Consider the following 27384-nt stretch of genomic DNA (forward strand, 5'->3'; position numbering starts at 1 on the left):
CTTTACCCTCCCTCTTGGGCTTGCCTGTCACACTCTTATTTCCTCCTTAACTTTCCTTCGGAGAGAAGCCTGTGGCCCGAGGAGATCCTGGGAAGTGTTTCTGTGTGAGTAAAGATGCATGTCTAGAGTTCCAGTTATGAACTTTTCTTAGCTCCAGAGCTGGGGTATAAATATGGCACTGGCCTTACAAATCACAGTGACTGGTGTCACCCAGTGTGGTGACAGTACCTGGGTGTGTGGTCATCTGCAGAGCTATCCACATACTGGAACCCCTTTGAGAAGTGGTGTCTCCTCTGGGAGGGCTCTCTGGCATAGCAAATGGGAAAAATGCACTCTGAGGTTCTGTATTTGCAAGAATAATTTATAAGGAAATAATCCACATTTTGTTCTTTGCATTTTTCAGTGCTATGCAAGGCGTCTTAAATTTCTTTGGTAGCTTTTCCAGAAAGACCAATTGACTTTACCACATTTCTCGAGTTACAGTAAAGGCAGAGAATCTGAGGCCCTGAGTGAGCAGCTGATGATTGATGACTGAAGCCACTGCGGGCAGGGAGGCAGGGTTTGGGGACAGACTCCAGATTCCCATAGTCACCACATGGCCCTTTCCCAAAGAATGATGCGTGGCTCCTCTCAGCTCTGTGAAATTCAGGGGCTTCCTTCTGGAATTCTCCCCACCTCTTCCTCCTACTCCTTGCTTTGGTCAGCTCTCAATATCATTTTGAGGAAACATTCACCCCATTGCCCAGATGCCCGGTTTTTCCGAGAGGAAGCTGTCAGTGTGTACTTTGTCAGGGAAATCTTTGGCAATCTAGCAGTTTTGGTCACAGTCTGTTGAAGTCTCGGTGGCATGTGGAAAAGCTAAGATTTGGAATCAGGCCACGTTTGATGTACCCCTGCTGCCTCCAGAGCCAGGCCTCATGCTGCCCACAACTGCCCCAAAGCCAAGGAGGGCGGGCAGCAGGCGGCGTCCTCTTCCAGCCTTCCACCTGCGACCCTCATTGTCAGAGACAGCCACCAGGGTCCATGTTTCCCGCAGGTCATCTGGATGTCAGCATGGCAGCCACAAACCTGGAGAACCAGTTGCACAGTGCCCAGAAGAACCTCCTCTTCCTTCAGCGGGAGCACGCCAGCACCCTCAAGGGGCTGCACGCCGAGATCAGGCGGCTGCAGCAACACTGCACAGGTACCGGGGGCCCCAAGCGACCCCCGGAGCAGGGCCCCCAGCATGCCCCCCCCCCCAGCCCCGGGCCGTAGAGCAAAGCAGGACCTGTTGTCGGGACTGTTTGAGACAGCGGCCGGTTCAGAAGCCGTGCCAGGCTTGCTTAGACGTGGAGTGAGAAGGTATTTCACTCTTCTCTCTGACGTGGTTAAGCCCACCATCTCTGGAGTCCCTCTCAGTGTCTTTCCTCATCCTCTGCCTAATCGACATGCACCAAGCGTAAAGCTGCAAAGCCATTTTTTGGCATACTGAGGATTTAGAAGATCAAAATGCAGTGGTTCGGATTTACAATGCATTTTGGAACCGACTGCCGAAGTGTAACACACAGAGCAAGCTGCTCGCTAACTATGGATGCCGGAGTGTGTCTTAGGGAAGGAAGGTCTCTCTGAGGACTAGGAAGGACAGTGGCCGCTGGCGGCTTGTGCCGTTTGGACACCTGCCACTAAGACTGCCAAACCCTGCTCTGTCTGGGCAGGACTTGCCGGCTGATCGCGGGAATCAGTTGTGCATATTCAGTTGATGAAGGCTTTGAAACCTACTGTAAATGTAAAAAACTAACATACATATGGTTTCCTTTTTAGATTTAACATATGAGCTGACACTCAAAAGTTCGGACCAGCCAGGTAAGAACTTCCTCCCCAAAAGTGAATGGTGGTATTATTTCTGGTTGTGGCACATGTTGGTCCCATTTGTTCACTAGCTACACATTTAGAAGAAAATGCATCTGCTAGGAAGAGTTGCCTGTGTGACCAGAGCTTTCTAAGAAAAGATGGGAAAGAAGTTTAGACTCTGAGGTGTTATGAGGGGCTGTCAGTGGAGTGGGAGAGAGAAGTGGTCTTATTTTCTTTTGATGGACACATATATTTGGAATGTCTGTTAGAAGCTTTTCTTGACTTTCTGATTTTTCTCCAGTGGATATGTGTTCCTTCTCTAATCAAGAAATTAATGTAATTTAAACCAGGAAGAGAACAAGCAGGGTCCCAACTCCTCTGTCCCTCGAGCCTCACCCAGGACCTGGCACAGAGCAGGCGCTCCTGACACACTGGTTGAGTGAGCAAATGACTATAGATAGTCCCCAAAGGATCGTGAATGACTTTCTCTAGACTGCAGTCCCAGAAATGCTCCCCTCAACCAGAATCCTCAGGGACCCCCAAAGATATCAACCTGACGTCAGCTGGGGCAGAGGAGCTAGAATGGGGGCCCCTATGGCCAGTGACAATTAGCTTGCTCCCCAGAACCGATGGGGATTTGAAAAGTACAGAATCCACACTGGAGTTAAGATGCCTTTTCCTGAATAGGCCACACTATAGCAGTCATTATTCATGAGTATGTCCAAGTCCGGGTAACAGACACAGACCTTTCCATGGGTCTCAGTGCGTTGCCAAGCACTGACTTTTCCATTTGTGACACTCAGGTTACAGTCTCCTAAGTATGCCTTTCAGGGGCCCACATGTCCTTTTGTCTGTGTGGCAGAGGAGGGGCCTTACTGAAGAGACAGGACTCTAGGCTCCTCCTCCCCCACAGCCCTGGGCCAGGATTGGGGCCTTCGGGAACTCAGGAGAACAGAGTGTCCTGCACCCCTGCCATGCACATCCCAGGAATCAGGGTATCTTCATTTCCCACCCCCTCCTGGCCAGGCCAATCTAAAGATTAGTTCTTGCCCTGAACCCTCTCTGCACACAGGAGGGTGGAGCTCACATGCCTGATCCCTCCTACCCTGGCCTCTAGAGAGCCCCTCAAGGTTCTCAGCCCTAAGTTCCAAGGCTACCCACCCACTGTCCTCAGCAGCAGGGTCTCAAGGTGACAATTGGAGGCAGTGTGAGAGCTCTCAGCCGGCCCTTGGGGGGCACATCTCCCCTCCCCAGGACTGGAAGTCACTGCTTCCTGTTAGTGGATGCAGAACTTGCTCCATCTAGGGGCACAGGTGGGGGAAGATATAGGCTCCTGGACCTCCTCCCCTGGAAGTTCCAATTCTGAGGCTCAGGGAGGGGACCTGAGAATCTGTTTAAAAAGTGACACAGTGAGGGGCACCTGGCTGGCTCAGTTCCAGAGTGTGTGACTCTTGATCTTGCGGTTATAAGTTTGAGTCCCACATTGGGTATAGAGATTAAAAAGTCGTTTTTTTTTAAGTGATGCAGTGACTGAGCACTCAGGCAGCTGGGGAAATCTGGCTGTAGGTGATGAAGAGCAGTTGCCTCAGCTCAGTGCATGTGAAGCTTTTATGGGGAAAGACTGAAACTTCTAGAAAGGATGTGTGGAGGAGGAGGTAGAGCAGAGCTCCTTATAGAAGAATGGAAATTGGCAAAATAGGAGGTGCTGGTCCCTGGGAACAATGATCACCAAAGAGCAGCTCTCTGGAGTCTCAGGGAGGCAGGGGCAGGCAGGCAGAGGAGCTCCTGGAGAGTCGGTAGCCCTGGATTCGGGGCCCGCTTGGCCCGCATCCTCATGTGAGGTGCCCGCAGACGCCGGTTCCCGGTGGGCACAGGCCCAGGCAGCCCGGGGGGAGTTCCTGAGCGGCTGGGGGTATGTGCGCACAGAGTGGGCCGGGGTACAAGGCAGAGCCCTGGTCCAGGCACAGGGACACCTGCCACTCTGAGACGTGATGAGTGGGGGCACCATGTGGCAGGGAAGGCTGCAGCCTCCCATCTCCTCTGCAGCTTCAGAGTTTCGTGCTTAGACACAAAGAAAGTCTACAGTTGTCTTTCAAAATGTGCTTCGAATGGAGCGGCCGCTTAGTAAATGCCGCCCAAGCAGACAGATGGATCTGCTCACTGTTGATTCCTAAGTATTTGCCGAGGTCTGATACCCTGAGATTGCCTGTTGTGACTTCAGCATTTCTGAAGTTTGGAGGCATTCTTCTGTGCAGTGAGCCAGGGAACCGAGAGCTGGAAGGTGCTCAGAGAGCGCTCGATCCTCATCCGGGTGAGGGGAGAGGGCATGGAGGCGGGAGCGCGATGCCCCCCCCACCACGCAGCCACCGGGCAGCCCCCTCCCGCCCTGCGGAGGGGAGGCCGGCCCAGACCGGACTCCCTGCCTCTGCTCCGGGGGTTCTAAATCCCATCCCCCGGCTTGTTCTTCTAGGAGGTGGGTCTTCCAGAAGCAGTGAACTAAAGAGAAGATGTGAAGAACTGGAAGCCCAGCTGAAGCTCCAGGAGAACGAGAACAACGAGCTGCTTAAAGAGCTGGAGCAGAAGAACGCCATGATCGTGGTGCTGGAGAACACGGTCAAGGAGCGGGAGAAGAAGTACCTGGAGGAGCTGAAGGTGAAGAGCCACAAGCTGAACATGCTGTCCAGCGAGCTCGAGCAGCGTGCCAGCACCATCGCCTACCTGACCTCCCAGCTGCACGCCGCCAAGCGCAAGCTCATGAGCGCCAGCGGGACCGCGGACGGCAGCCCCTCTGGGAGCCCCGTGCTGACCAGCTACAAGCCAGCCCCCCCCAAGGACAAGCTGCCCGAAACACCCCGCCGCCGGATGAAAAAGAGCCTCTCGGCCCCCCTGCACCCAGAATTTGAAGAGGTCTACAGATTTGGGGCCGAGAGCCGGAAACTCCTCTTGCGGGAGCCCGTGGATGCCATGCCCGACCCCACCCCATTCCTGCTGGCCAGGGAGTCCGCCGAGGTCCACCTCATCAAGGAGAGGCCTCTGGTCATCCCCCCCATCGCCTCCGACCGCGGCCCAAGCGAGCCGCATAGCCCGGCCCGGGAGAAGCCGCACAAGGCTCACGTGGGGGTGGCCCACCGCATTCACCACGCCGCCCCGCCACAGGCCCAGCCCGAGGTGGAGACGCTGGCGGTCGACCAGGTGAACGGAGGGAAAGTCGTGAGGAAGCACTCAGGGACGGACAGAACTGTGTGAAGCCTGCCCTAGGCGAGCTTCACCCTTGGCTGTCGATGCACTGTGATCACTACTAGGAAAAACTCATCCACACCTTTTTTTTTTTTCTTAATTCCCATGCATGCCAAATTTTTTTCAGACCTGTCAACAGATTATTCTTCTCCTCTTGCTCTCTTACACCAAAATACAATCGTGTCCCTGCAGAATATGTATTTACTAATCGCTGTGGCCAAACACCTGTGTGCTGAATCGCTTGCTCCTAATCCCACTCCGTGTAACCTCCGTGCGCTCGTGGACAAAGCACAGGCCACAGGCTGCATCACTACTCGACGTTAATGAGATCAGATAGTCACACGCCTCATTATACAGCCGGAGCAATACCTGCCGACCGACCTTGACCCTCTCGCTCCAGCTTCCAGGGCAGCCCGTCAGGAGCAGCCCCTGCTCCCTCCTGGAGACCCTGTAACCTCCCGACAAGCCTTTCCCAGGGCGGCACGGATAGCCGAGCAGCTGTATATGTATATCATGGGAACTAAATAAGATGATGTTACTTCTCGTATCACCACAACCTGAACGTGTGTTCATATTTTTTGTTAGTTTTATCCAAAATGTTCAAGATCCCAACAAACTTTATTTTCTAAACCTGCCTCTTTCTGTTTTGTGTCTTTTATTAAACCACCTGAAGGAGGAGCTGGGGGGGGAGGCTGTAGGAGGGAGAAAAACAGCTGCCCCCCCCCCCAATTACGGCATTCTCACCCCATGTTCTCTGCCAGGGCTCTGGCCCCTGAGAAGGCTCTGTGCTTCCAGGCTCTGGCAGAAGCTGCTTGTGCCCCTGACTGGCCCCTGCCCCTCTGCCCTGCTGGTGCTCCACCGCGCCCCTCCCTTGCAGAGTAAAACCCCTCTTACCCTCCAGCAGGTCTGGCCCCAGGGTGCACGGAAGGAAGGGATGCCCAGGAGCCAGGCCTGGATGTCGTAAGTCCGCACCCAGCCCCACACAGCCCCAGCCAGGGTGTGGGTAGGAGCTCATGCAGGAACCACACGCCAGCTCAAGGTCCTCACCCTCACGCAGCAGGCCGGAGGGCTCTGGGGGAGGGGTGGCAGCCAACGACCTTGGCCATCTCTGCTGGGGACAGTGGCATCAGCCCAGGAAGGGGACTCTGCCGGACCCCGCCCAGCAGCCCAGCACCTCCACGTAATCGCACGAGTCTCCCCTGAGAAGGAAAACGACGTACCTTGAAATGCTCTCTAGCGTTTACTTTCCAAATACGCAGAACCCTTAAAAACAGTTGAAAAAAAAAACCATTTGCTTAATTTCTACAGAAAGAGTAAATCGGTCCGTCCACTCCTAGCCGCTCCAGGCCCTGAGAGCTGACTGCAGCCGTGACCGTTGTTGCCGGATGCCCACATTTCCACTGCCAGCCACGGATGGACGGAGCTGGGTGTGCGCTTTTCTTGGCCCAGAGGGTCAGTCGGAGTTCAGCGTGAGGCACACCCCCTGCAGCACCCAGTGAGAAATGTGCTTCGCGGTAAAGAGATCAGCTTCAAACACCAGGCCAACTCCCATGGCATTCCTCCTCATGGAGGTGGTGTAGACCGGCGTCCGGAAGGTGTTCTGCAAAGGAGAGGCAAGTGAGGGGCCCCGCCGGAGGGCGGTGGAGCTCAAGCCCAGGCCGTGGGGCACTCCGTGTGTGTGTGTTGACGGCCCAGTGCGTGTCCCACCAGCCGGGCCGGGCCTCCCTCCGCAGCCAAACGCAGACAGGGCTGCTTCCCGGGGACACGCTAGGTAAAAGTGGATCCGAGCCAGGCGAGGCTGGAGGCACCTGCTACCGCCACAGATAGAAGGACCTGATGAGTCGGGCAACGCCCACAGGACCTGACGGGAAGGGAGGTGTCTCTCCCGCAGTCAGCCTGGACCACAGCTCGGAGCGTGGAGCTGCGCTGCCCAGGGAGTCTCTGCTTGCATGCCTGTGCATGTGGGGGTCTTCCCAGGAAGTGGCTCCATGCTCTTGCCCTGCCTCAGGGCTTCTCCCACCCATGAAAGGTTAAGCATCTGTGTTTTAAAAGGCAAGATTGTCTGAACCGACCCGACTGTGACCCCCACCTGCAGTTTGAGGCGATGAGCTTCAATGGGGATGATCTTCAGGATTGGCAGGTCAACCACCAGCACCTTGGGTTTGCTCTTGATAAGACATCCTCTTTCTACATCCCAGTCAGCGCCTTCTAGATATAGTCCCGAGACGAAGCACCCTGGAGATCGCAGGAAGAGCGGGATTTATGTGGAGGTGCCAGCAGCTCCGCTTGGTGGCGGCTCTCCCGGGTGTCCGTGGCGCACACACCAAGATAACTAACCCGCTCCCCTTCCCGGGACACAGCCCAGGCCTTTTCCCAAAAGAGGTGGCTGTCCTATCTTCCCTTTGCGGAGGGACAGCCCAGACAGGACACTCTGCGGACCCCATGAGCCTCCCCCACGGCCTCGGTGAAGGGGATGAGGGGTGGTCGCCTTCCCCAGCAATCTGCTTCAAGGCACACTGCCCTAGACCTCTGGAGCCCCCAGGTGATAAAGATAGCAGCACTGGTCAGTTGGTACCACCACAACCCCAAGTCCCCCCTGAGCTAGAGGGAGTGGGGGAAGCCAAAGCCCAGCAGAGAAAATGGCATCTGGGGAGCAGGACATGGCAGACATGCACAGTGGCAGAGGACGCTCACAGTGTGTGGTGGCCCTGACACCTGCCAGTTCCTCTGAAACCTCGCTGGCCTTGTGCTACGGGGGTGGTGAGCATCCCCGTATCTCCACACTCCACTAAGCTTGCTCAAGAGGGCTTTTGTTGCTCACGGTTAAATGTCCTTGGACTCCGGGGCCTAGCCCTGGGAAAGGGTGGCTTCCAGCCAGAGTGTGCAGCGTCAGCCACCAGAGTCAAAGGGACCTGACATTATAATGTAATGGGTCCAACTTCATCTGACCTGCCTTCTGGCGCCCACGCCCCTGGCGCCTCAGGGTTTCCAAGGAATCCCTTGAGTGACCCAGTTCTTCGAAAGACCTAATTCTGACCGAGAAGCCCACTTCCCACAAATGAGCAGGGTGAACATGGTGCAGGTCCCTCCTGACATCAACCCCAGATCTCAACGCTGAAACTGGAAGAGCAGCGCATGGGGTCACCCTCAGAGAGGTCAAGACGCGGAGAGTGCGCACACAGTGCCAGCGTCCGCAGCAGCCTCACTTTCAAACGTGGCTGGGCCCGTTTCGGCCCGCACCATGCTTGTTGCTCTGAATCGGGGATGGCTCGGGGAGGAGATTCCCCAGCAGGCTGACTGTACCTTGTCCTGCCCGCTCGTTCACTTCATCTGCATCTTGGAACTTGGTCACTTGTGTGAACAAGGTGGAGCGGTCCAGCGGCCAATTGTTCCTCCGACAGGTGGCCTGTACCAGGGCCGTGAGGTAGGATTCTGGAATGTGCAGCCCCGAGAGCCACATCACGCTGGGCTCACCCTCGGTGACCTGGAGGGAAGGGTGGGAAGCTGGCAAGAGCCTGTGGCCACCATCAAATGCCAGGGCCAGCACTGACCAGAAGTTTGGTTCACGATAAAAACATAGTTCACCTTGACAGCAAAAAGATGGGCGTTGGAACAACTGGCAGCCTGCTGGGGAAAACAAGCTGAACGGCCTGATTCCAGAAGGAACAAAGATTTAGATATAAAAGAACAAAGCCACAAAAGTACCAGATCAAATCTCCAATGGGTGTTGTCAAGATCTTGGAGTTGGGAAAGCAAAACCCAGAGGCCATAAAAGAACAGACTGATATATTTGACTAAATAAAAATGCAAGACTTTCTTACAGAAAAAATGCCATAAGCTAAATCAAAAGACTTATGACAAGTTGGGGAAGACATAACACTGGGAGACAAAGGGCTAATCTCCCTGACATACATAGAGCTCTAAAAGGTCATTTTTAAAAAATGGAGAATCTGATAAAAATTAAATCAAGACAAAAAAAACGATTCACAGAAAAAGAAATGAGATACCTACATGTGCGTAAGATATGCTCAACCTCACCATAATTAAAGAAATACATCCCAAACACATTATTTACCTATCAGGGAGAAAAGATCCAAAATATTAAGGACACAGTGTGGAAGAGAGGAGAGGATATACTCGTGTTCGTTCACGGTGGTTTCCACTTCTCTAGAAGACCATCTGACAAGAGCAGTCAGAATGTGAGATGCACACCCTGGGACCCAACTCTGCCGCTGTAGGGATTTGCCCATGAAATATACTCATGTGCGCGTCCAAAGACCCAGGCGCCAGAGTGTTGACCACCTAAGTGTCCATTGGGGAAAGGACATGGGTCATCTGTAACACAGAGTCCCCTTAGAAGAGTAAGGTAGATCTGGGGCGATGGGGAGGCTCGGATGGTTTGGCATCTCCCTTCAGCTCAGGTCATGATCTCCAGGCCATGGGATGGAGCCTCGCATCGGGCTCTCTGCTCAGTGGGGAGCCTGCTTCTCCCTCTGTCTCTGCCTCTCCCCATGCTGGGTACTCTGTCTGTCTCTCTTTCTCAAATGAATAAATAAAATCTTGGGAAAAAAAAGTAAAGTAGATGTAAATGTACTCAGAGAAACAATGGCCAAGATGGACTCCAAGATGAATAAATCTCATTGTGCATAATACGCTTCAAAGTCTTGAAAATAAAACGAAAAGGAAAAAAAAGATACGGGTCTGCCTGTAGAGTCAGAGACCATTTCTAGAACACCCAATCAACTGCTCACAGAAGGTACCATGCAGAGTTAGAGAGGGGTTGGGGGTTGGAGATGGTTGGGGGGGGTCCAGGCTGAACCTCAAACCAATGAAGAGACCGTTGCCTCTTCCTTACCCACAGTGTGTACTGGCTGAACCGCCGCAGGAAGTGGAGCATCCAGTTCCCAAGGGACTTTAGTGTGTCCGGGGCCAGCTTTCTCCAGATATTAGGGATTTGCCCGAGGAAAAGAGACCTGGCTACGTCATCTAACTCGTTGCTCATTCCAACTTCTCCGGCCAAGGCCTGTACGCAGAATCGAGAGCAGTCAGGCAAGACCATCAGAAAACTGGCTGGTGCCTCTAGGCAGCGGCGTACAGGTTGGGTGCATGCTCACCCTCTGAAGCTCAGCCAGAGACCTGGACATCCGTACGACGAGCTTGTTGAAGCGTTCCAGCTCTTGCAGGAGCACCACCGATGTGGGGGAGAGTCCCACCCCGAGATGCTTCCTGACCTGGTCCAAGTCAAAGATTTTAGGCATCTTGTTTTCAATGTCCTTGGCAACGTGGCCCATGTAATCATCTCGGCTGATACCGCTGCTGGATTCCCCTAAAACCAGAACACTTTTTAGGGAAAGCAAGGCATCTGAGTGTTAGGCCTGGGGACTAGTTCTTGGAAAGGCATCAACGATATACAACCTACAAGAACCAACAGCACTCTGTGCCAGCACTTTCCACCTAACCAAACCAATTCCATCCTCCACAGTAGAATTCACCTGTCTGAGGCTGCAGCTCCAGCAGGTGGGCCCACATGTCCCGGGCCGCCTGAGTGTAATATCCAATCTCAGCATTGGAATGAAGACCAAACACTTCAGGTGTGTTGGCCAGCGGAAGGGCCTCAATGGCTTCTATAATCAGAACAGAGAGTACCCCGTCAGGCACAGTCGATTTCCGACGGCCCACCACCTCAACATCCCCAGATATGCAAGACTAATTTCCACCGCTTAAGGGGTGATGTGTTTTTAAATAAAAATTCTATACCGCCACATGCTAATCCAGCTGTATGTTTATCATTTATGAAAATGGCTCAGGGAGCTTCCCAGGACCACTCTGCCCTTCCAGGTGGAATCTATTTGTCACCATTTCTGAATGGACTCCATCAGCGCTGAGGCTATAAAGAACGTGCGTGTTGGGCCCCCCCAAAAAAAGTCATGGAGCACGCCCACCAGGCAAGGATCCCCACCAGCAGAGAGGTCAGAAGAGCCATCAAGTCAGCCACAGAAAACAGAACAGCTGAAACGTATGGGGGAGCTCCCTTAGAAAATACTTCCAACGTACATTTTGATGCCCGAGAAATCTCACCAATGAATTTTTCCTTTACATCACCAATGGGGATTTTATAGTCCACTTCCTTATTCCGGAAGAAGTGGAATGGCTGGAAAGTGTCAAAAATGAAGTCTCCCAGGTACTCATCCATGTAGATGGTCAGGATGCGTCGATCAAAGCTATCGATGGCCCGTCCTCCGTACATGACCTGAGGTACAGGGACCGAGAGCTGACCAGGAGCCCAGGACCCACCAGGGGACCCGAGACCTGATGTGCCCTTGGCCTGCTGCTGTGCAGCTCAGACCATGTCAGTGGCATGCCTGGTGACCCACTGTGAACAAGAGGGGCCCTCATGAAGTGTGGGGAGCCCGTATGCCATTTGCAAAATCCCCAAAACATAGTGAACAGACCACAAAACCAAAGAAACCAGCCACCACTTTGGTCCTTGGAATTGGTGACATCCCTGCGTGAGCCACATGCAGGCCATGGGGGAGGCCTGTATAAAGTAATGGTCTCCAGGGTGGACCTCCATGCCCCCCAGACAGGAGTATGACTAGGTAAGGAACAACCATCCCCTAGAGAACACAGCCCCCACAATGGGGAATCCAGAGCCTCCGTGGGGATGGAGCCCACTTAGGAGAAAGACACCCGGGTGAGGAGCTAACAGAATTCCTCAGAGACCTAGGGCCTTCGGCTGACGGGTGGCAGAAGCAAGAGGGGAGTCACCAGGGCTCACAGGTCATGCACAGGGCCCCAGGCCACAGCCCACCTCCAGCCCCAGGAGGCAGCCCACGAAGGGTCCCCCAAGACACTCCTACCTCTCCTATGAGGTACTTGAGGCTGCCCCATGGGATCCTAGGGTCATGTTGCTGGAAGGCTTTTGTTAGGTACGTGTTTAGAATCTCCATGCATACCTTCAAAGAGGAGGGACAGGTGTGGTCATACTCTAACCCACAAAGTCACTCACGTGCTGACCCTCTCCTGAAGGGTGGGCGGGAGCAGCCGGGCGGTCGTGTACTTGGAAAAAGGGTGGAGGGAGACAAGCCGGCCGAGGGGGAGCAGCAGCCACTGCATCTTCACCTGGAAGTCAGACTCGTTGAAGTCATAGTACACGTTCCACCCGATCTTCCCAAACTTTCTCCTCTCCTGCACCACTGCGTGGAAGAACGCCAGCACGTAGACCAGGGACTTGAAGGCAGGGTGCGGACACTGCTCCAGCATGTCCTGAGAGATCTTGAAGTACGTCGCCCTCATGTTGAGTTTCAGCCCATTGGGCGGCTCCGTAACAACCTGTCAGAAGACAAATCGTGACTGAAACTGCAGACCCATGAGTCCAGCTTTGAAGAGGGTGCAAAATGTCGACTTCTCGGCTTTCCCTGCACCTCTGTGTGGCCACCTTTCCCATTCCCCACATAGCAAACGTCTCTTGTGAAGGGCCTGGCAAAGAAGTCAAGGAACGACACACTGTTCTGGCTCCTGTTCATCAAATGACCCAAAGAAGGTTCTTTAGCTTCTCTGGACTGTGGAATCTTCAAATGCAAAACAGATGACAGAGGACAAAACCTTCCCAAACGCAACTTCTCTGGAGAGTAAGTTAAGCGAGTCATCTAAGCCACTAGAGCACTGCGGATGTGGGCGGGCCCATCACTAGAGAGAAAAAGGTGGTTTGGTAAATGTGAAATACAGGAAAAAGAACCTAGATCGTGTTTGGGAGACATGCGGAAGTGGTAGAGACAGGCCTGAGAGTCATAACTGTCCCCCCCCCAATCGTCCCCCAATACAGGACAGTGCTCATCTCCGAAAAGAGAGGGAGAGATGGACGTGGGAAGCATGGGCGGGAGGGTGCGGCTGGGTCCCAGGTTCATTTCCTAACGCACACGCACGCACACCAGCAGCACGGTAGTGATCCGAGGCACGGCGCTAGGGAGATGGCTGTCGGAAGCCAGACCTTCAAGGACTTCTGCAGAATCCCAATGGGGAAGCCCTTGGTGGGGTCCGTGGTGAGCCATAGGCGGAAGTCTGGGTGGGGCTTGGCGATCCTCTCCAGGGACTTCTCCAGATCCTTCAGCCACTGCACCAGGAGATGGCAGTTCTGTAGCATCAGCCACTGCCCGCGAGCCACCGCCGTCTCCAGCAGCTGCAGAGCCACCTGCACCAGGACACGAGGGAGGAGTCAGTGTCCCCAAGCCAGGCCAGCCCCATGCTTTCCCACAGAACCACTCCACGCCCCCAGAAAAGGAACAGCCCACCCCAGCAGGAGCTGCAAGGAAGCCAGTGACCCAGGAGCTCCACAGGCTGCCTTCAAAGAACGGATCTTTCAGAGTCCCTTTAGGGCCGCTGGGCCACCAGGCCAGTCCCAGCCAGGAAGACGGGCCAGCACCTTCCACCTGCCGGCCTTGGCCTCGGCCCCAGGAGCTCCGGATTCTCTGGCACAGTCGCACCAGTGCCGTGACTACGTCCACGCCCGTGCCACAGGGGCAAGGACAGTGCTGATCTGAAACAGGGATGTCACCAAGACTGAAGGGGATGACGACTACGTGTGAGCACACGTTGGGAGCAACAGGGCCCGGCAGTCACGCAAGGTCAGCAGCGACAGCATGCCTGCTCTAGGACCATAGCTGTCGTGCAGCACCCTTGAAACCAGTTATCAACCCACTGTTAACGGAGGCCAGGGACTTTACCTAAATTTGGAGTTCGTTCCTTCCAACAACCAATTACCTTTTCTTGGCCTTGACCCATGGCGAGGAATTTGAGGCGGTTTCCTCCAAAACCACTACGCTCAGCTAATTTCATAAGGTCGCTGGCAGGGTCAGAGCCGGGACTGAGGATGAACACAATGGGTGAGTTTGGAGTGCTCTGCTCAAAGATGGCCTCAAAGCTGATCATCGGGGGCTGCACGTACCTAGTGAAGGAAACAGAGAGGGGACTCTTGTGGAGGACAGCCACAGTGCACTTGCCTCATCCCATCCGGAAACTTCCGGCTGTTCCTCTGGTATAACGCTGCACAGGTTAGAGTCCAGTGTCTACATACACGTCACACACGGGAAGGTGAACTCCTAGGTGACACAGGCCCCACTGTGTCCCCCTAGTGCACCGCAGCACATCTGTGGGGGCGCCTCCCGACAGGGGCCCTTCCAGGCAGATGTCCCCATGACACACAACCCAGAGGCTCCACGCCGACAACTCCACAGGTATGTCCTGAATGGCCCACTTCTCAAGATTTTTTGAAAATTAGTTATAATACATCAGGCTTGGGTGGTTTCACAGAGAAATCCAAATTTGTAGCTTCTTTCAGGGAGTCAGGGGATCCAGCCCTCGGGGTCCGCCTGCCAGAGGCTTGACCTCTCCCATGGGCCACCGTCCCGTCCCCACCCAGCCCCGCTCACTCATTGCCATCTGAGTTTGAGTTTGCAAGCCCAAGTCATCTGCCCGGCTTCAGTTCCAGGGCTGCGCTGTCCAACATGGAAGCCATTCGGCGCCTGCGGCCACTGAGCACTGCAAGTGTGGCCAGTCCAAACTGAGATGTGGGGTAAAGGTAAATTCACACAGGACTTTGAAGACTTAACACCAAAAATAAATAAGTAAATAAATATCTCAGTAATGTTTGTATTGATGACATATTGAAATGATATTTTAATGTGTTGAGTTAAATAAAGTGTTATTATAATTTCATCCGTTTCCTGCTGACTATGGCTACTAGAACACTTCACACATGTAGGTCCCACCGTACCTCTCCTGAATAGCACGGAACTAGAATGACTAACACTGGGCGGAGACAGGGAGGTGGCGGCTCTCTTGGAAGCTGGGCAGCCGCCGCTGTCTGCCAGTCTGCAGTGCAGAGCGGACAAGCCCACAGAAGGGCCAAACTCAACAGCACACTTACTTCTCTCCCATTGTTTCAGTCACATAGTCGGTCACCGCCCGATACACCCGATCCACACGGAAACAGCGCAAAATAAGCAACTTCTGGAAAGGGGTGATGTTGTTATCATAACCCAAGGGGAATGGAAACTGCTCGAGTGAGTCCAGGTCATACCACTGGGAAAAGCAAAGAACATTCATGGTGGCATCAACTCAGAAACGAGATAAGCCCCCATTTTTATATGAAGGTCCCAAAACTCATTGTAAGGGAATGAAACCTATACCAGTATGAACCTCAAGGTCACTTCTTTTTTTTTTTTTTAAGATTTTATTTATTCGACAGAGATAGAGACAGCCAGCGAGAGAGGGAACACAAGCAGGGGGAGTGGGAGAGGAAGAAGCAGGCTCATAGCAGAGGAGCCTGATGTGGGGCTCGATCCCGGAACGCCGGGATCACGCCCTGAGCCGAAGGCAGACGCTTAACGACTGTGCCACCCAGGTGCCCCCTCAAAGTCACTTCTAGTCAGATCCATCATTTTCTACCTCCCCCCCCCGCCCCAAAAACTATGAACATCAGGAAGGGAAGGACTGAATCTTTTTCACTGTTGCGTCCCCAGTGCCCATTAAGGGACATGGTCCCTGGCAGGTGCCCATTTCTCAGATGGATGGATAGAGGGACAGATGGACAGACAGATGGACATTTCTCCCACAACACTAGCTGAACTAGATAAAGGAGAATTCCATCAAGGATACTGGAGGGCGCTGAGTCTATTCTGAATGGGTCACTCGGGAGTATCTTCTCGCTCACAAGAAGTAAGGCTACGGTTGAAATCTCAAGACCACCGACATGGAGGGAAGGGAAGGTGGAGAGAGAGAACATGGTCTCACCTCCTGCCAGACCGCCACGTGTTTCTCCACATCATCAGGAAGATTCCCAAAGTTGTCTGAGAACATTTCTGATAAAAGCATGATATCTTCCCATCCCTGGTCAGACAACCAAGCACAAGGCTTTTTTCGTTGGCTCTTCTCCAGGGAAATGTTTCCTAATCACGACAGAAGATGGGAAGTAAACAGCCGGCAGCAAAGCTTCAGGAAGAGTGAGCAGCTCGGGACTCCAACTTCTACTCCGGGAAGAGACCCACATCTCCAAAGGGGATGGACAGAGAAGGACCATATAGCCTTGTCTTGTCACTGCATGGGATCGCACCCAGGCAGCTCAGTGTGGCTTCTAGCCTCGGGACAGCCTGTGGGCAGAGACCCGCTGCTCTGGGCCAGACCAGAACCATTTCTGAGGCTGCAACTGTCAACTAAAATATTTAGTAAAGCAGTGCTGTTGGGGGGCCCCTGGGAGGCTCAGTCAGTTAAGCGTCTGCCTTCGGCTCATGTCATGATATCAGGGTCCTGGGATCGAGTCCCACCTTGGGCTCCCTGCTCAGTGGGGAATCTGCTTCTCCCTCTGCCGCTCCCCCTGGTTGTGCTCACTCTCTTTCTTTCTCTCAAATAATTTTTTTTTAAAAAGCAGTATTGTTGGAAGCCAAGTCCCAGGGAGAAGTTTGATAATACTGTTGTTTGTTTTAATGAACCTACATACGTGTGCAACAGGGGGTCGAAGGAGTGGGGAAGAATGAAAGGATGCACATTCGTCACCTTTTAAGAAGAAATCTAATTCTTCCTGGGAGACTCTGCCTTCTGCTTGCTCTATCTTGATCGTCATATTGAAAGAAAAAAGTAACTTGTGTCTCTCAAACAATCCTAGAGGGAAACATCAGATGGGCACTGATGACGTAAAGTGGAGTTTTCTATCCACGACAAGCTTAAACGTAAGAGAAACGGACTGAAAGGCCTGACAGCGTGGTGGCGCCCGGCACCCCCCCCCAGCACCCACCCCCACCCCACTGCGCACTGGATGTCCGCGGCGTCTGAGCACACACAGCACGGGCTCGGTCTGCGCCTGGGGCCCGCGAGCCGGGCTGCGGTCCCGCTCACTCGTGCGTCCGCAGCGGCCCTGCCTGCCGCACCCACTGCACCCGCCTGGGAGAGCAGAGCGGGCTGAAGGCGGCTGCGGACCGCACAATAGGAGTCTGGAGCCACCTTCTCCGTGGAACGTGGGTCGTTTGCCTAAGTTCGAGCCCTTGTCTGCTGTCATCCAGGAGAGGCGTTCGCAAGCTCCCTGTCAAAGTCTAGATAGGAAGTATTTTTGATGTTACAGGCCGGTCTCGGTAATAACTACTCATTGGCCCCGGCAGCAGGGAAGCAGCCACAGATGACGTACAGACGGACGGCCCGGCCGGGTTCCAACAGCACGCTATTGACACAAGCAGGCAGGGGGCCAGACCTGGCCTGCTGGTCACAGTCGGCCGACCTCCACTGCAGAGCAAGCACATTCCACCACACGCTCATTAGTGATAGGGGGAGGCTGAACACTAAAGTTGTTCTTCTTTAAAAAAACAAAAACAAAAAACAGAAGAAATGTGTTCTTGGGGGAAAAACTGCATAAGTCAACATCTGTGACTTGAATTCTACCTTCCGTGTGCTGCAAGGGTTGGCTACTGAAGCGAGCCCTGTAGGGACAACGGTCCTCAACCTTTTTCCTGCCCAACTGGAATGGGCTGAATTGTGTCCCCCAAATCCATATGTTGAAGCTCTGACCCCCAGCGCCTCCGAATGTGACCACATTGGGAGTGGGAGCCTTTAAAGAGGGAACAAAGGTAAACCGAGGCCATTAGGGTGGGCCCTGATCCCATCTGCCTCATGTCCTCAACAGAAGAGATCTGGATACACAGAAAGACGCCAGAGGGGCGCGCCCACAGAGCAGGGGTGCTCACCCGTGCAACCATAGTTATAGACGTTGAAGGTCAGCGTGTCCATAATGTTCCGTAGTCGCTTCATGAGAATGGAATCAGGCAGGGACTTCTTAAGAGACAAGCCAAAGACCTCCAGGAAGGCAATGAGGGAATACTGGTACATGGCGTTGACCAGGGCCATCTCAGACAGCACGAAGAACAGGATGGCCCCCCTCCTGGCGGCCGGCCTGTAGCCGTCCCGCAGCCTGTCAATGTCCAAGGCTGTCTTCTCCGCCAGCTTGAGCTTCTCCAATACCTAAAGAAAAGGTGCACGTCACTGTGGAAAGAGGGAGACTGACACTGTCACCAGGATGACTTAGGAAATGAGCAAGAGGGGCGCCTAGGTGGCACAGCAGTCGAGCGTCTGCCTTCAGCTCAGGGCGTGATCCCGGCGTTATGGGATCGAGCCCCACATCGGGCTCTCCTGCTATGAGCCTGCTTCTTCCTCTCCCACTCCCCCTGCTTGTCTTAAGACCCTCTCTCGATGGCTGTCTCTATCTCTGTCGAATAAATAAATAAAAATCTTAAAAAAAAAAAAAAAGGAAATGAGCAAGAAAGTAAGGAATGCGGGGCGCCTGGGTGGCGCAGTAGTTAAGCGCCTGCCTTCGGCTCAGGACATGATCCCGGAGTTCTGGGATTGAGCCCCACATCAGGCTTCTCCGCTGGGAGCCTGCTTCTTCCTCTCCCACTCCCCCTGCTTGTGCCCTCTCTCACTGGCCTGTCTCTCTGTCAAATAAATAAATAAATAAATAAATAAATAAATAAATAAATAAATAAATAAATAAATAAAAATCTTTAAAAAAAAAAAAAGAAAGTAAGGAATGCAGAAAGCGGTAGTGGGACGGAGCAGCAAAGAAATCCGTGCAACACTCGGGAGTTTGCCGAGCACCCACCCTCGTGCCAGATGTAGTCGATGTTTGTTGGCCGGACTGCCCAGCGCCTGTGCCCCTTCTAATAACAGTCCCTGACTTTAACTTGGAGACTCCAACGTCCCCTGCTTCATCCCAGATGTGGGGTTCACCCCAGCCCCAGGAGAGGAGCGTGTGACCCAGGGCCAGCCAGGCTGCACACAGCATCCCCAGACGTGGGATCAGCTCGTGGTGGGCATGTGACTGAAATGACTCTCGGGACCTTCAAGATAGGGACAGGTAACAATTCTCACTTTCCCTTTGGACCAGAACCTGCAGGGACACGAGGCCATACCCACACGGTGACCATGAGGGCAACTTGGCACATGGGGAGGCAGAGAATGAAGCCAACCCAACCAAAGGCCCAGCCCAGAAACGGAGAGAAACAGAATCCTAATGATATGCTTAGAGTCCTGGATCCAACCCTGCGTGAAGCCGTCCCTGGACTTTCTGTATTCTAAGCTAATAATTTCCCTTTTGACTTAACCCAAATAGAGCTGGGTTTTCTACCTTTTTTTTTTTTTTTGACAGAGAGAGACAGCCAGCGAGAGAGGGAACACAAGCAGAGGGAGTAGGAGAGGAAGAAGCAGGCTCCCAGCGGAGGAGCCCGATATGGGACTCGATCCCGGAACGCTGGGATCACGCCCTGAGCCAAAGGCAGACGCCTAACGACTGCGCTACCAAGGCGCCCCTATCATTCTTGACTCAAAGAGGCTGACCTGATGTACAAAGGTCCCTGGGAACACCTCTAGGGCCTCTAGGGCTCCCCTCCCCATAGCACACCCTCATAGAGGATCTCATCAGGCAAACCCCCAGGTGACTAAGAGCTCAAATCTGATGTCAGCACAGATGGCTGTCCCCATACCCCCACCCTACCCCAATGCCTCAGCTTCTAAGATGTGGGAATGAGGCCCTGAGATCAGAGTCCAATCCTCTCCTTGAGCAGATGAGGGGGCTCCAAAGGGGTGTCCAGGAACCACCCCACCCCCTCCCAGTGCAATGTACTTTCTGTGCAGCTGATACCTCCGTGGCCTTGGATTTGGTCTCCTCCAGGGTCTGCAGCAGCTCCACGTTGTCCAGCATGTTCCCCGTGGAGGTCGCCAGTTCCCGAAGGAGGGAGTCCTCCAAATCCTTCAGTAGGTTCTTGTTCTCACTCGTCTCCTGGATGAGGTGCTCGCGCTGTTCTTCCAGCTCTCGCCTCTCGTAGGCCACCAGCACACTCAGCAGCTGGTCCTCGAGACCTTTCAGCGTGACTGTGGGAGCAAGGGGAGGCCGTCACCGCGGGGCACCCCGCGTCTCCTCTGCTGCTGCACACTTGTGCGTGGGGTGGGCTAGCTGAGGGTGCATCTGAGCCAGCATTTCGGGAACTCGAGGACTCGCTCCCGCCACCACTCTAGAGCCACAGGTCAAAACCGTCAGAACGACACGGAGATGCTCCCCCACAGAGTGGTGGGCGACAAGAGTGCAGGGGCTCCCACAGATCGGGGAGGCCAAAATCACACCCAACCTGCTTAACCTATTGAGGCGGGTAGGAGAAGCCTAGAAAATGTGAGAAATGGCACTCGGCTCCTAACAAGATTCAGTTGGAAGGAAGTGGGGAAATCCAAAATCATGCCTCATATTCAAATGCACGCACACAGAGTAACTTCCTGCCCCAGCAGAACAGGGTCTCAGCCCACTCCAAGGGTAGGTATCCCGGCCCTATGGTCCAGACTCCGCACACCCCAAGACACGCATCTCCATGCCTTCCAAGCGGGCGCCCAAACCTTCATCATGAAGAACTGACCAATGAACCCATGACCCTGAGAGCATGACCTGGGGTCAGTGAACGAACGGCACCCCATGAAAGCCATGACTGCCCGTAGTCTCCGGGGTTACCGCCCCAATTTGCCACCAAGCTTGTGTGCACCCTCACCCGTGTAGTTGATGACCATGGCCTTCCCAAACACAGACGGCGTGTATCTGGGGTTGGCCAGCTTGGTGTTCAGGTATAGTCTGAAATTTGAGTCGTAATCCACTTCCTTGTCTCCCAGTATGATGAACTGCCGTCCTTGGACGACTTTGATGTTTTTCTCTAAGACATTATCAATCACAGGATCGATGTACTCATCCACGTCACGGAACAGGAAAGGAGTCCCATACTTGATGGATATCTCCAGCTGCTTCAGGAAGTCGGGGTCATTAAAGGAAGCCACCTGGAAGACAGGGGTGCAGTGCCCTCGGCAAACATTCAGGGAGAGCGCCTCCGGAGCAGGGAGTGGGCACCCTGGAGCCTTGGAGGCAGCCAGAGGGGAGAAAGAATTGGGGGGGGGGGGGGAAGCAAAGCAGGAGCCCCGTAGAAGCCAGAAACCCATTAAGTTCAGGCTCTGAGCAGCCTGAAGGAATCATGACAGAGTCTCATTATGACTTGCAGGGTGGGCCACCTGAGAACCCCGGCAGGCTGGGAGTGGGGGGGGGGGAGTCGAGGACCACCTCTGCATTAATATTTGTCTCACTGTAGCTCTATGTATATTTTAGAGGCAGACGCCCCCCCAACAGCATGTACATCCTCGGGAGCAAGGATCAGAAAAAACTAAGGAAAAAGGAAAACTGAGAATGATGAGTTTGTGAACTAGTTCAGCAAAAAGTGATTGGGCCCCAGCAATTTCACCCAGGAAAATTGAACATGTATGCCCACCAAAAAAACCCAAAAACCAAAAAAACGTGCACACAAATGTTCACAGCAGCATTATTCATAATAGCCAAAGAGTAGAAATCATCCAAATGTCCATCAATGGATAAATGGATGGTAAAATGTGGTCCATCCCCACAATGGACTGTGATTCAGCCACAGAGAGGAAGGAAGCACGACACCTGCTACAACCTGGATGAGCCTTGCAACATGGTGCTCACTGAGAGAAGCCAGACACAAAGGCCACAGAGTGCATGACTCCATTTATGTGAAACGTCCAGAGGAGGCAAATCTATAAAATACATTAGTGGTTGCTAGGAGACGGGGGGAGGGAACGGAAGGATGGTGGGGGGGCAATGGCTAGAGCACACAGCATTGCTTTTTGGGGTGGGAAAACCTGATTCTGGTGATTGTTATACAACTCTGTGCGTAATATAATAAAAACCATTGAGTTGTATGCTTTAAATGGGTGAATTTTATAGTATGTGAATTACATCTCAACCAAAAGATATTGAGATATCTTTCCTCCCCCATTCCAAAAGAAAAAAATGAGCATCTCAGGTCAGCAAGCGCTGTACAGGTAGGGGGACACAAAGATAAGGGAAGCACAATGTCCAGCTTCAAGCCGCTCATAGCTGAGAGGCAACACATGGGTCAGAAAGCAAAGCCCAAGGCAGGGGATGCTGCCCTCAAGGACTCAATAGGGTGGGTGTGCAAGGAGGGGAAGGGTTCCGCTGGGGGCTCAGGACATTTTAGCTTGGCATGGCCAGGGGCCCAAGGCTGCCAGGTAGAGACGACAGGACAGGCAGGCTGTGCCCTGAGAGCAGGCAGTGAGGGGAGTGGACACCCAGGGAGGAGCTGGCCATACCCGCAGGTTATTTTTCTCCTCTTTTCTCTTTATCCAGTTGAGGGCCTGCTGCTGGGGGTCGATGCAGAGGGGGAAGCGGCTGGCCCGGGTGGTAAGGATGCCATTCTGAACCGAGAGCTCATCGGGGGGCAGCCCCTGGGATCCCCACCTGGAAGGGACAGTGACAGGGAAATCTATTTTCCTTGTCGACTTGTAACCGAGTGCCAAGGGTGATAGGATTGACCTTCCAGAACAATCTACCAACCCCCAGGCTGCTCAACCCTCCTCAGGGTTGGGGAAGCAGGATTTGCAGCTCACCCTGACATTTCTGTGCAGTCAGTCGGCTGCCCCCACCTCTCCCCTGCCAGGGTGATGCCCACTCACCACCACCCCCCCGGCCCCCCCACAAATCACCCTCGTCCTCCGGGCTCAGGGTCGCACACACCTGCTGATCTCAACATCATCTGTGAGCAGGTGTTCTAACCGGAAAGGCTGGCTCAGGGGAATCTCCCGCTCCAGGATATCATTCTGCCAAACTTGGTTGACCATCTGGTCACGGAACTCCCACGTGAACGCACCCTCGTAGCTCAGGAAAGCTGCGCAAAGCAGGCAGTCCCCCAGCAGCTTCACCCGCCGGTGCATCAGCTCATCCAGGTCGTTCAGCCACCTGGCATAGGAGACGGGGGCTGCGGTAAGCCGTTATCTTCCAGCACCATCAGAAGGAACATTCTAGAAGAACCGCCTTGAGACATTGCTAACCGGGCTAGCCAGAAGGAAACGTCATTGGAGACAGTCCTTTCTTTTAGAAACAAAGGTTGCCAGGTCATTTTGCAACTTCCCACCCTGGCACGCCCAGTGTTTTAGAAGACCTTGTTCAATTGCAGGGCTCAGCAGAACCCAGCATCTAAAGGGCTACGAAAATGTTTGCGGGACGCATCTAGCCTCGAAGCTATTTATTAAGTAGTAATCACATTGTTTCTGAATGCTTTAATCAGCAACTTGCAGACACACCCAGCAGAACTCACAAGCTCTGGTCCTGCTTGGTGACAGATTTCTACCCAAGATAAAAGGGAGTAGATGTTTCATTTGGCCCCTTCTGCTAAATGGCCAAAGTCTTCTAGGTTTTAGAAATACTAAAAATGGTTTGTTTCCCACAAGCAAACAGTATTTTCTAGTGTTTTCCATATCACTTCTATAGGTGCCAGATTAGAAACTACTCTCATATGCAGCAGACCAGCTATGACCAAACAGCCTTGCCCCAGATGTCAGACTGCCCTACCTGCTTAAAATTGAAGCTCAGGACTGAGCCAGATGCAAGAGCCCTTAGAAGACATTTGTCTAGCAACAGAGGTGGACTCCTCCTCCAGACCCACCCAGGATGCACTCGGGGTTAAAGGTCACTAAGAAGTAAACATTTCCAGAACAGACAGCACCTTGCCAGAGGCCACTGGTGCCTCCCTGTCTCCACAGCGGCACTGCCTCCTTAGCCCTTAACAATTATTCAATAAACCGCAGAACGTGTAAAATGGCCTCAGCCACCCTAAACATGATAATAGCAAAATCAGAACTTTCCCACTCGGCTTCCAGATAAAAACGCTGTGTGGCAGAAAGACTACATGGTAAGAAATTCGGTTGCTGATGTTCACCGACAGACCACGGAGTCTCACTCGGGGCTCTTATCGGAGGGGTTCCTCAGCCGCTGACCTGATGTTCTCAGACCCCAGCCCTGAGATGAGCTTGTCCGCAGCGATCAGCCGCCTCTCCATGATTTCGGCTTCTCCCTGCAGCATTTGCTTTTCCAGAATGGCTGCCTCGTATTTGGCCCCCAGGGCCTCCAGTTCCCTCTGGATCGCTGCCAACTCATTCTGGATCCTTTCTAGCTCGCGTTTAGTGAGGTAAAAGTTTCGCTCCAGCCTGGCCACCTAAGTGAAGACAAGTCACGGAAACGTGGGAGAGGGACAGTAGCAGGGCAGGGATGAAAGGGTCTCTCACCCCAAGGCTTAGGTCCACACCACATTTCTTTTTTTTTTTTTTTTTTTAAAAATTTTATTTATTTATTCGACAGAGATAGAGACAGTCAGTGAGAGAGGGAACACAAGCAGGGGGAGTGGGAGAGGAGGAAGCAGGCTCATAGCAGAGGAGGCCTGATGTGGGGCTCGATCCCATAACGCCAGGATCACGCCCTGAGCCGAAGGCAGGCGCTTAACCACTGTGCCACCCAGGCGCCCCCACACCACATTTCTAATGCGGCCACCGTATGCCCTGCTGAGATACGTGACTCCTTTTCTCAATCACCTCTTCAACTGTTTACTGCAAAAGCTCTAATTCCATTGGAAAAAAAGGCGTCCTACATCCAAGTTAGCCGATGGCTTAATTTCCATGTGTACTGAGGTCACAGTAAAAGGACACTGTGGTTCTAAGTCAAAAACTCAAAAGAATGCATCAGAAACAATACTGGTCTTCCACCCGGTCCTAAGTTTTCTGAGTAACAAAATTCTGAGTGACAAAGCAGCGTCAAAGTGGGTTTCAAATGATCAAATCAGCCTTATAACTCTCTTTGTATTGTGTGTCCTACGGGTTACTTTGACCCAGTGGTTCTCAGCTGGGGCCGCTATTGCCCCCCCCCCCCGGCCACAGGACAGACAGCAAGGTCTGGAGACATTTTTAGTTGTTCAATCTTGGGGGTAGGGACAATCGCATCCAGTGCGTGGAGGCCAGGGATGTTATTACACATCCTACCATGCACGGGACAGCACCCCGCCCCCCAGACAATGGTCCAGCCCCAACTGTCAGTAGTGCCAAGGCAGAGAATCCTGCTTGACTTACAGAGGATGAATTTTACCCATTTATCCTACTCTTTCCACACAAAATTTGAAAATCTTCCAGACTTTGGTTCTGTCAGTTCATTCACACTGTCTAGATGAGAGTAATAGAGTTCAGGGTTATCATGTATTAGCGGGGATGGGGGGGGGAATGCTTATGTGATGTAAAATCGGAACCTTGCCAGCATTTGTCCAGCACAGCTGTGGATGTGTTAATTCCGATTCCAGATTGCTCCCTTGGCAGCACTGCTTAGGTCTTACAGATAGAAAATACCTTTTCTCTTTTGGGCTTGATTTCTTTAAAAACGTCACAGTAGCCCATCACAGCTTCAACAAACTTCAGCATCCCCAAGCCTGCTTTGCTCACAGCCTCCATTTCTTCAGTTGTGGTATTGAGAGTCTTCAAGAGGCCTACCGGTCAAAGATGCAATGATTTCCATGAGTGACAAGCCTCATCTTGGGGAAATAAAATGGGAAATAAATTGCCGATGGACAAGTGTCACTAAATGAGTTTTGCGTAGATGGATGCTTAAGATGTGAGTGAGGGGCACAGGTTACTGCCACCCAGGACATCCCATGATCCAGGCACTTCTGTGTCCAGGGTGTCCGTGGCGACCCCCAACTGCACTAAAGTGGCTCAGAGCAGGTAGATAGCTGGAATTCATAGGCCATGATGGGTCACCATCACCTCTACCCACACCCTCACCCCAGGAGTAATTTCAAACAGGTAGAAACCCATCCAGTCAATATTCAGGTAAAGAGAGGTCCTTGGGTTTTTGCAGTTGTTGTTATCCTTTGTGTTTCATTTAGTTTTGTTTCTGAGTGGCTGAGAAAGAGCATTTGATAGTAACGTTCTGAACAAACCTTGAAGATAAACAGTGACACTATGAACTTGAATGGCCTTTTGCAAAGACTAAAACCTCATTCCCACTGGCTAAGCTTTTAGGCAGGTCTGGCATCAGGTTCAAAGGAATTGAGGGCCTAACTAAAGAAGGGGAGGCTGGCTGTGGGTGGTGCCAGCCCCTCTTTGCCCATCTCCCAGGGACCTACAGAAGACTTTATACTGGCAAAAGGTACAAGGGGAGAAGTCAAGGTTAGACCGCCTCTTGCACCACCATGCCTGATGGACAAGATGGACAGAAGACAAGGCCAGGCTGGGTTCCATAAGAAGGTCCTATTTCCTAAGGGGAAACACCAGAGTGATCCCTGTCGAATGTGCAGAGGGCATTGGCTGCTATTGCCCATCGAGCACCCAGCTTTTCTGTTTCACACAACAGTGCTTCTATCTTCCTCTGGGAAGGATCGTTCAGCCTATTCCATCCAAAGGGCTGCAACGACAGCTGACCACAGCAGTAGGGTCGGCCTACGACAGGCCCCCTCTGTGCCTTCCATCCCTGCTCCCAAAGCCTGAGCTGCCAAACTGAGATCAACCCTCGCTATTCCTGCGTCTGTCCATACGCACCTCTGATATTTTTCACCTGGCTCTGGGTGATGGAATCAAAATCAATCTCCATCAGAGACCTCAGGAAATTCGGGTCAGACATCATGCCCTTGGCAGATTTCCAGTTGAGTTCTTTGTACCCTTTCATGATGAGGATGCACTCACACACAGTCTGCACCTGTTTGGGGGGCTTAGCAAAGGACCTGGTGAGAAACAAAAACGTGTGTGAATCAGATCCAGGATGTGGCCAGGATCTGGCCTAAATGCGAGTTTAGAAAAAATTCCAGAAAGTTCCAGACAAATGGCTCAACCCAGAGTCATTTCTTAGAAGTGACACGGCATGGAGGCAAAGGAAGCCATATCCCAACGTGGACTTGGGCTCCTCAGGTGGGCTTCTCCCAGGGCAGGAACTGGTCTCAGCCATCAGGTGCCAGATCGGGCTCCTGGACCCCGACTGGCATCAGAATCATGGGGCGGACATCCTTAAAATGCACACCCAGGCCACCCCAAGCATGAGTCAGTAGGTCAGGGTGGAAAGCGAGAATGTGTGTTTCTAATTACACCTTGGGGCGGCTCCTCCGACTCTGCTGTGTAGCCACTGGTGTTACTGCCCCCCTCCTCCCCCTCATCGTCCTATTTTCCAATCACTAGATGAAGAGACGGGGCTCAGAGTGGTTGGATGGCCTGTCTGTGTTCACACAGCCTGTGGGGTCGGGGGTCCCCACACCTTGGGCTCCTTTCAGGCTGTGTCGCCTTTAACTGTTTCCTTTGTCTTTGAGGAGACTAGACTGTCACTCTGCCGCTCCAAACACTCGGATGTCCAGTGCCCTCACCCCTCCAGGTGCTGAGAGCCCAGGGGATGGGAGACAGCACAGCAGCACA

At 53.0% G+C, this 27384-nt stretch overlaps 2 protein-coding genes across 10 annotated transcripts in view; one reads left to right on the plus strand and one right to left on the minus strand.

Moving 5' to 3' along the window:
* Nucleotides 1-5701, plus strand: part of CCDC92 (coiled-coil domain containing 92) — a 31775-nt gene extending 26074 nt beyond the window's left edge. Inside the window, exons 2-4 of the mRNA XM_034638960.1 lie at nt 1037-1183; nt 1801-1842; nt 4301-5701. Coding sequence (XP_034494851.1) covers nt 1054-1183; nt 1801-1842; nt 4301-5076 — 948 coding nt within the window. The 5' untranslated portion in view covers nt 1037-1053 and the 3' untranslated portion in view covers nt 5077-5701. The remainder of the gene's footprint in view (nt 1-1036; nt 1184-1800; nt 1843-4300) is intronic.
* A 548-nt stretch (nt 5702-6249) lies between these two features.
* DNAH10 (dynein axonemal heavy chain 10) overlaps nt 6250-27384 on the minus strand; it is a 130438-nt gene continuing 109303 nt past the window's right edge. For 5 of the 9 annotated variants that reach the window (XM_034638952.1, XM_034638954.1, XM_034638951.1 and 2 more), the window contains 21 exons: nt 26524-26705; nt 25336-25472; nt 23944-24161; nt 22685-22906; nt 22261-22408; nt 20637-20916; nt 19745-19974; nt 17796-18069; nt 16618-16722; nt 15859-16013; nt 14993-15147; nt 13828-14011; nt 13058-13258; nt 12190-12399; nt 11928-12023; nt 11146-11317; nt 10560-10691; nt 10182-10393; nt 9923-10090; nt 8371-8551; nt 6532-7302 (listed from right to left, as the gene is read on the minus strand). In XM_034638952.1, coding sequence (XP_034494843.1) covers nt 6959-7302; nt 8371-8551; nt 9923-10090; nt 10182-10393; nt 10560-10691; nt 11146-11317; nt 11928-12023; nt 12190-12399; nt 13058-13258; nt 13828-14011; nt 14993-15147; nt 15859-16013; nt 16618-16722; nt 17796-18069; nt 19745-19974; nt 20637-20916; nt 22261-22408; nt 22685-22906; nt 23944-24161; nt 25336-25472; nt 26524-26705 — 4006 coding nt within the window. In that variant the 3' untranslated portion in view covers nt 6532-6958. Of the gene's footprint in view, nt 7303-8370; nt 8552-9922; nt 10091-10181; nt 10394-10559; nt 10692-11145; nt 11318-11927; nt 12024-12189; nt 12400-13057; nt 13259-13827; nt 14012-14992; nt 15148-15858; nt 16014-16617; nt 16723-17795; nt 18091-19744; nt 19975-20636; nt 20917-22260; nt 22409-22684; nt 22907-23943; nt 24162-25335; nt 25473-26523; nt 26706-27384 lie in introns of those variants that run through there. The other 4 variants (XM_034638953.1, XM_034638956.1, XM_034638957.1 and 1 more) reach the window with 4 other exon arrangements.

The sequence above is a fragment of the Ailuropoda melanoleuca genome, chromosome 12, assembly GCF_002007445.2.
Source record: "Ailuropoda melanoleuca isolate Jingjing chromosome 12, ASM200744v2, whole genome shotgun sequence".
NCBI lineage: Eukaryota > Metazoa > Chordata > Mammalia > Carnivora > Ursidae > Ailuropoda > Ailuropoda melanoleuca.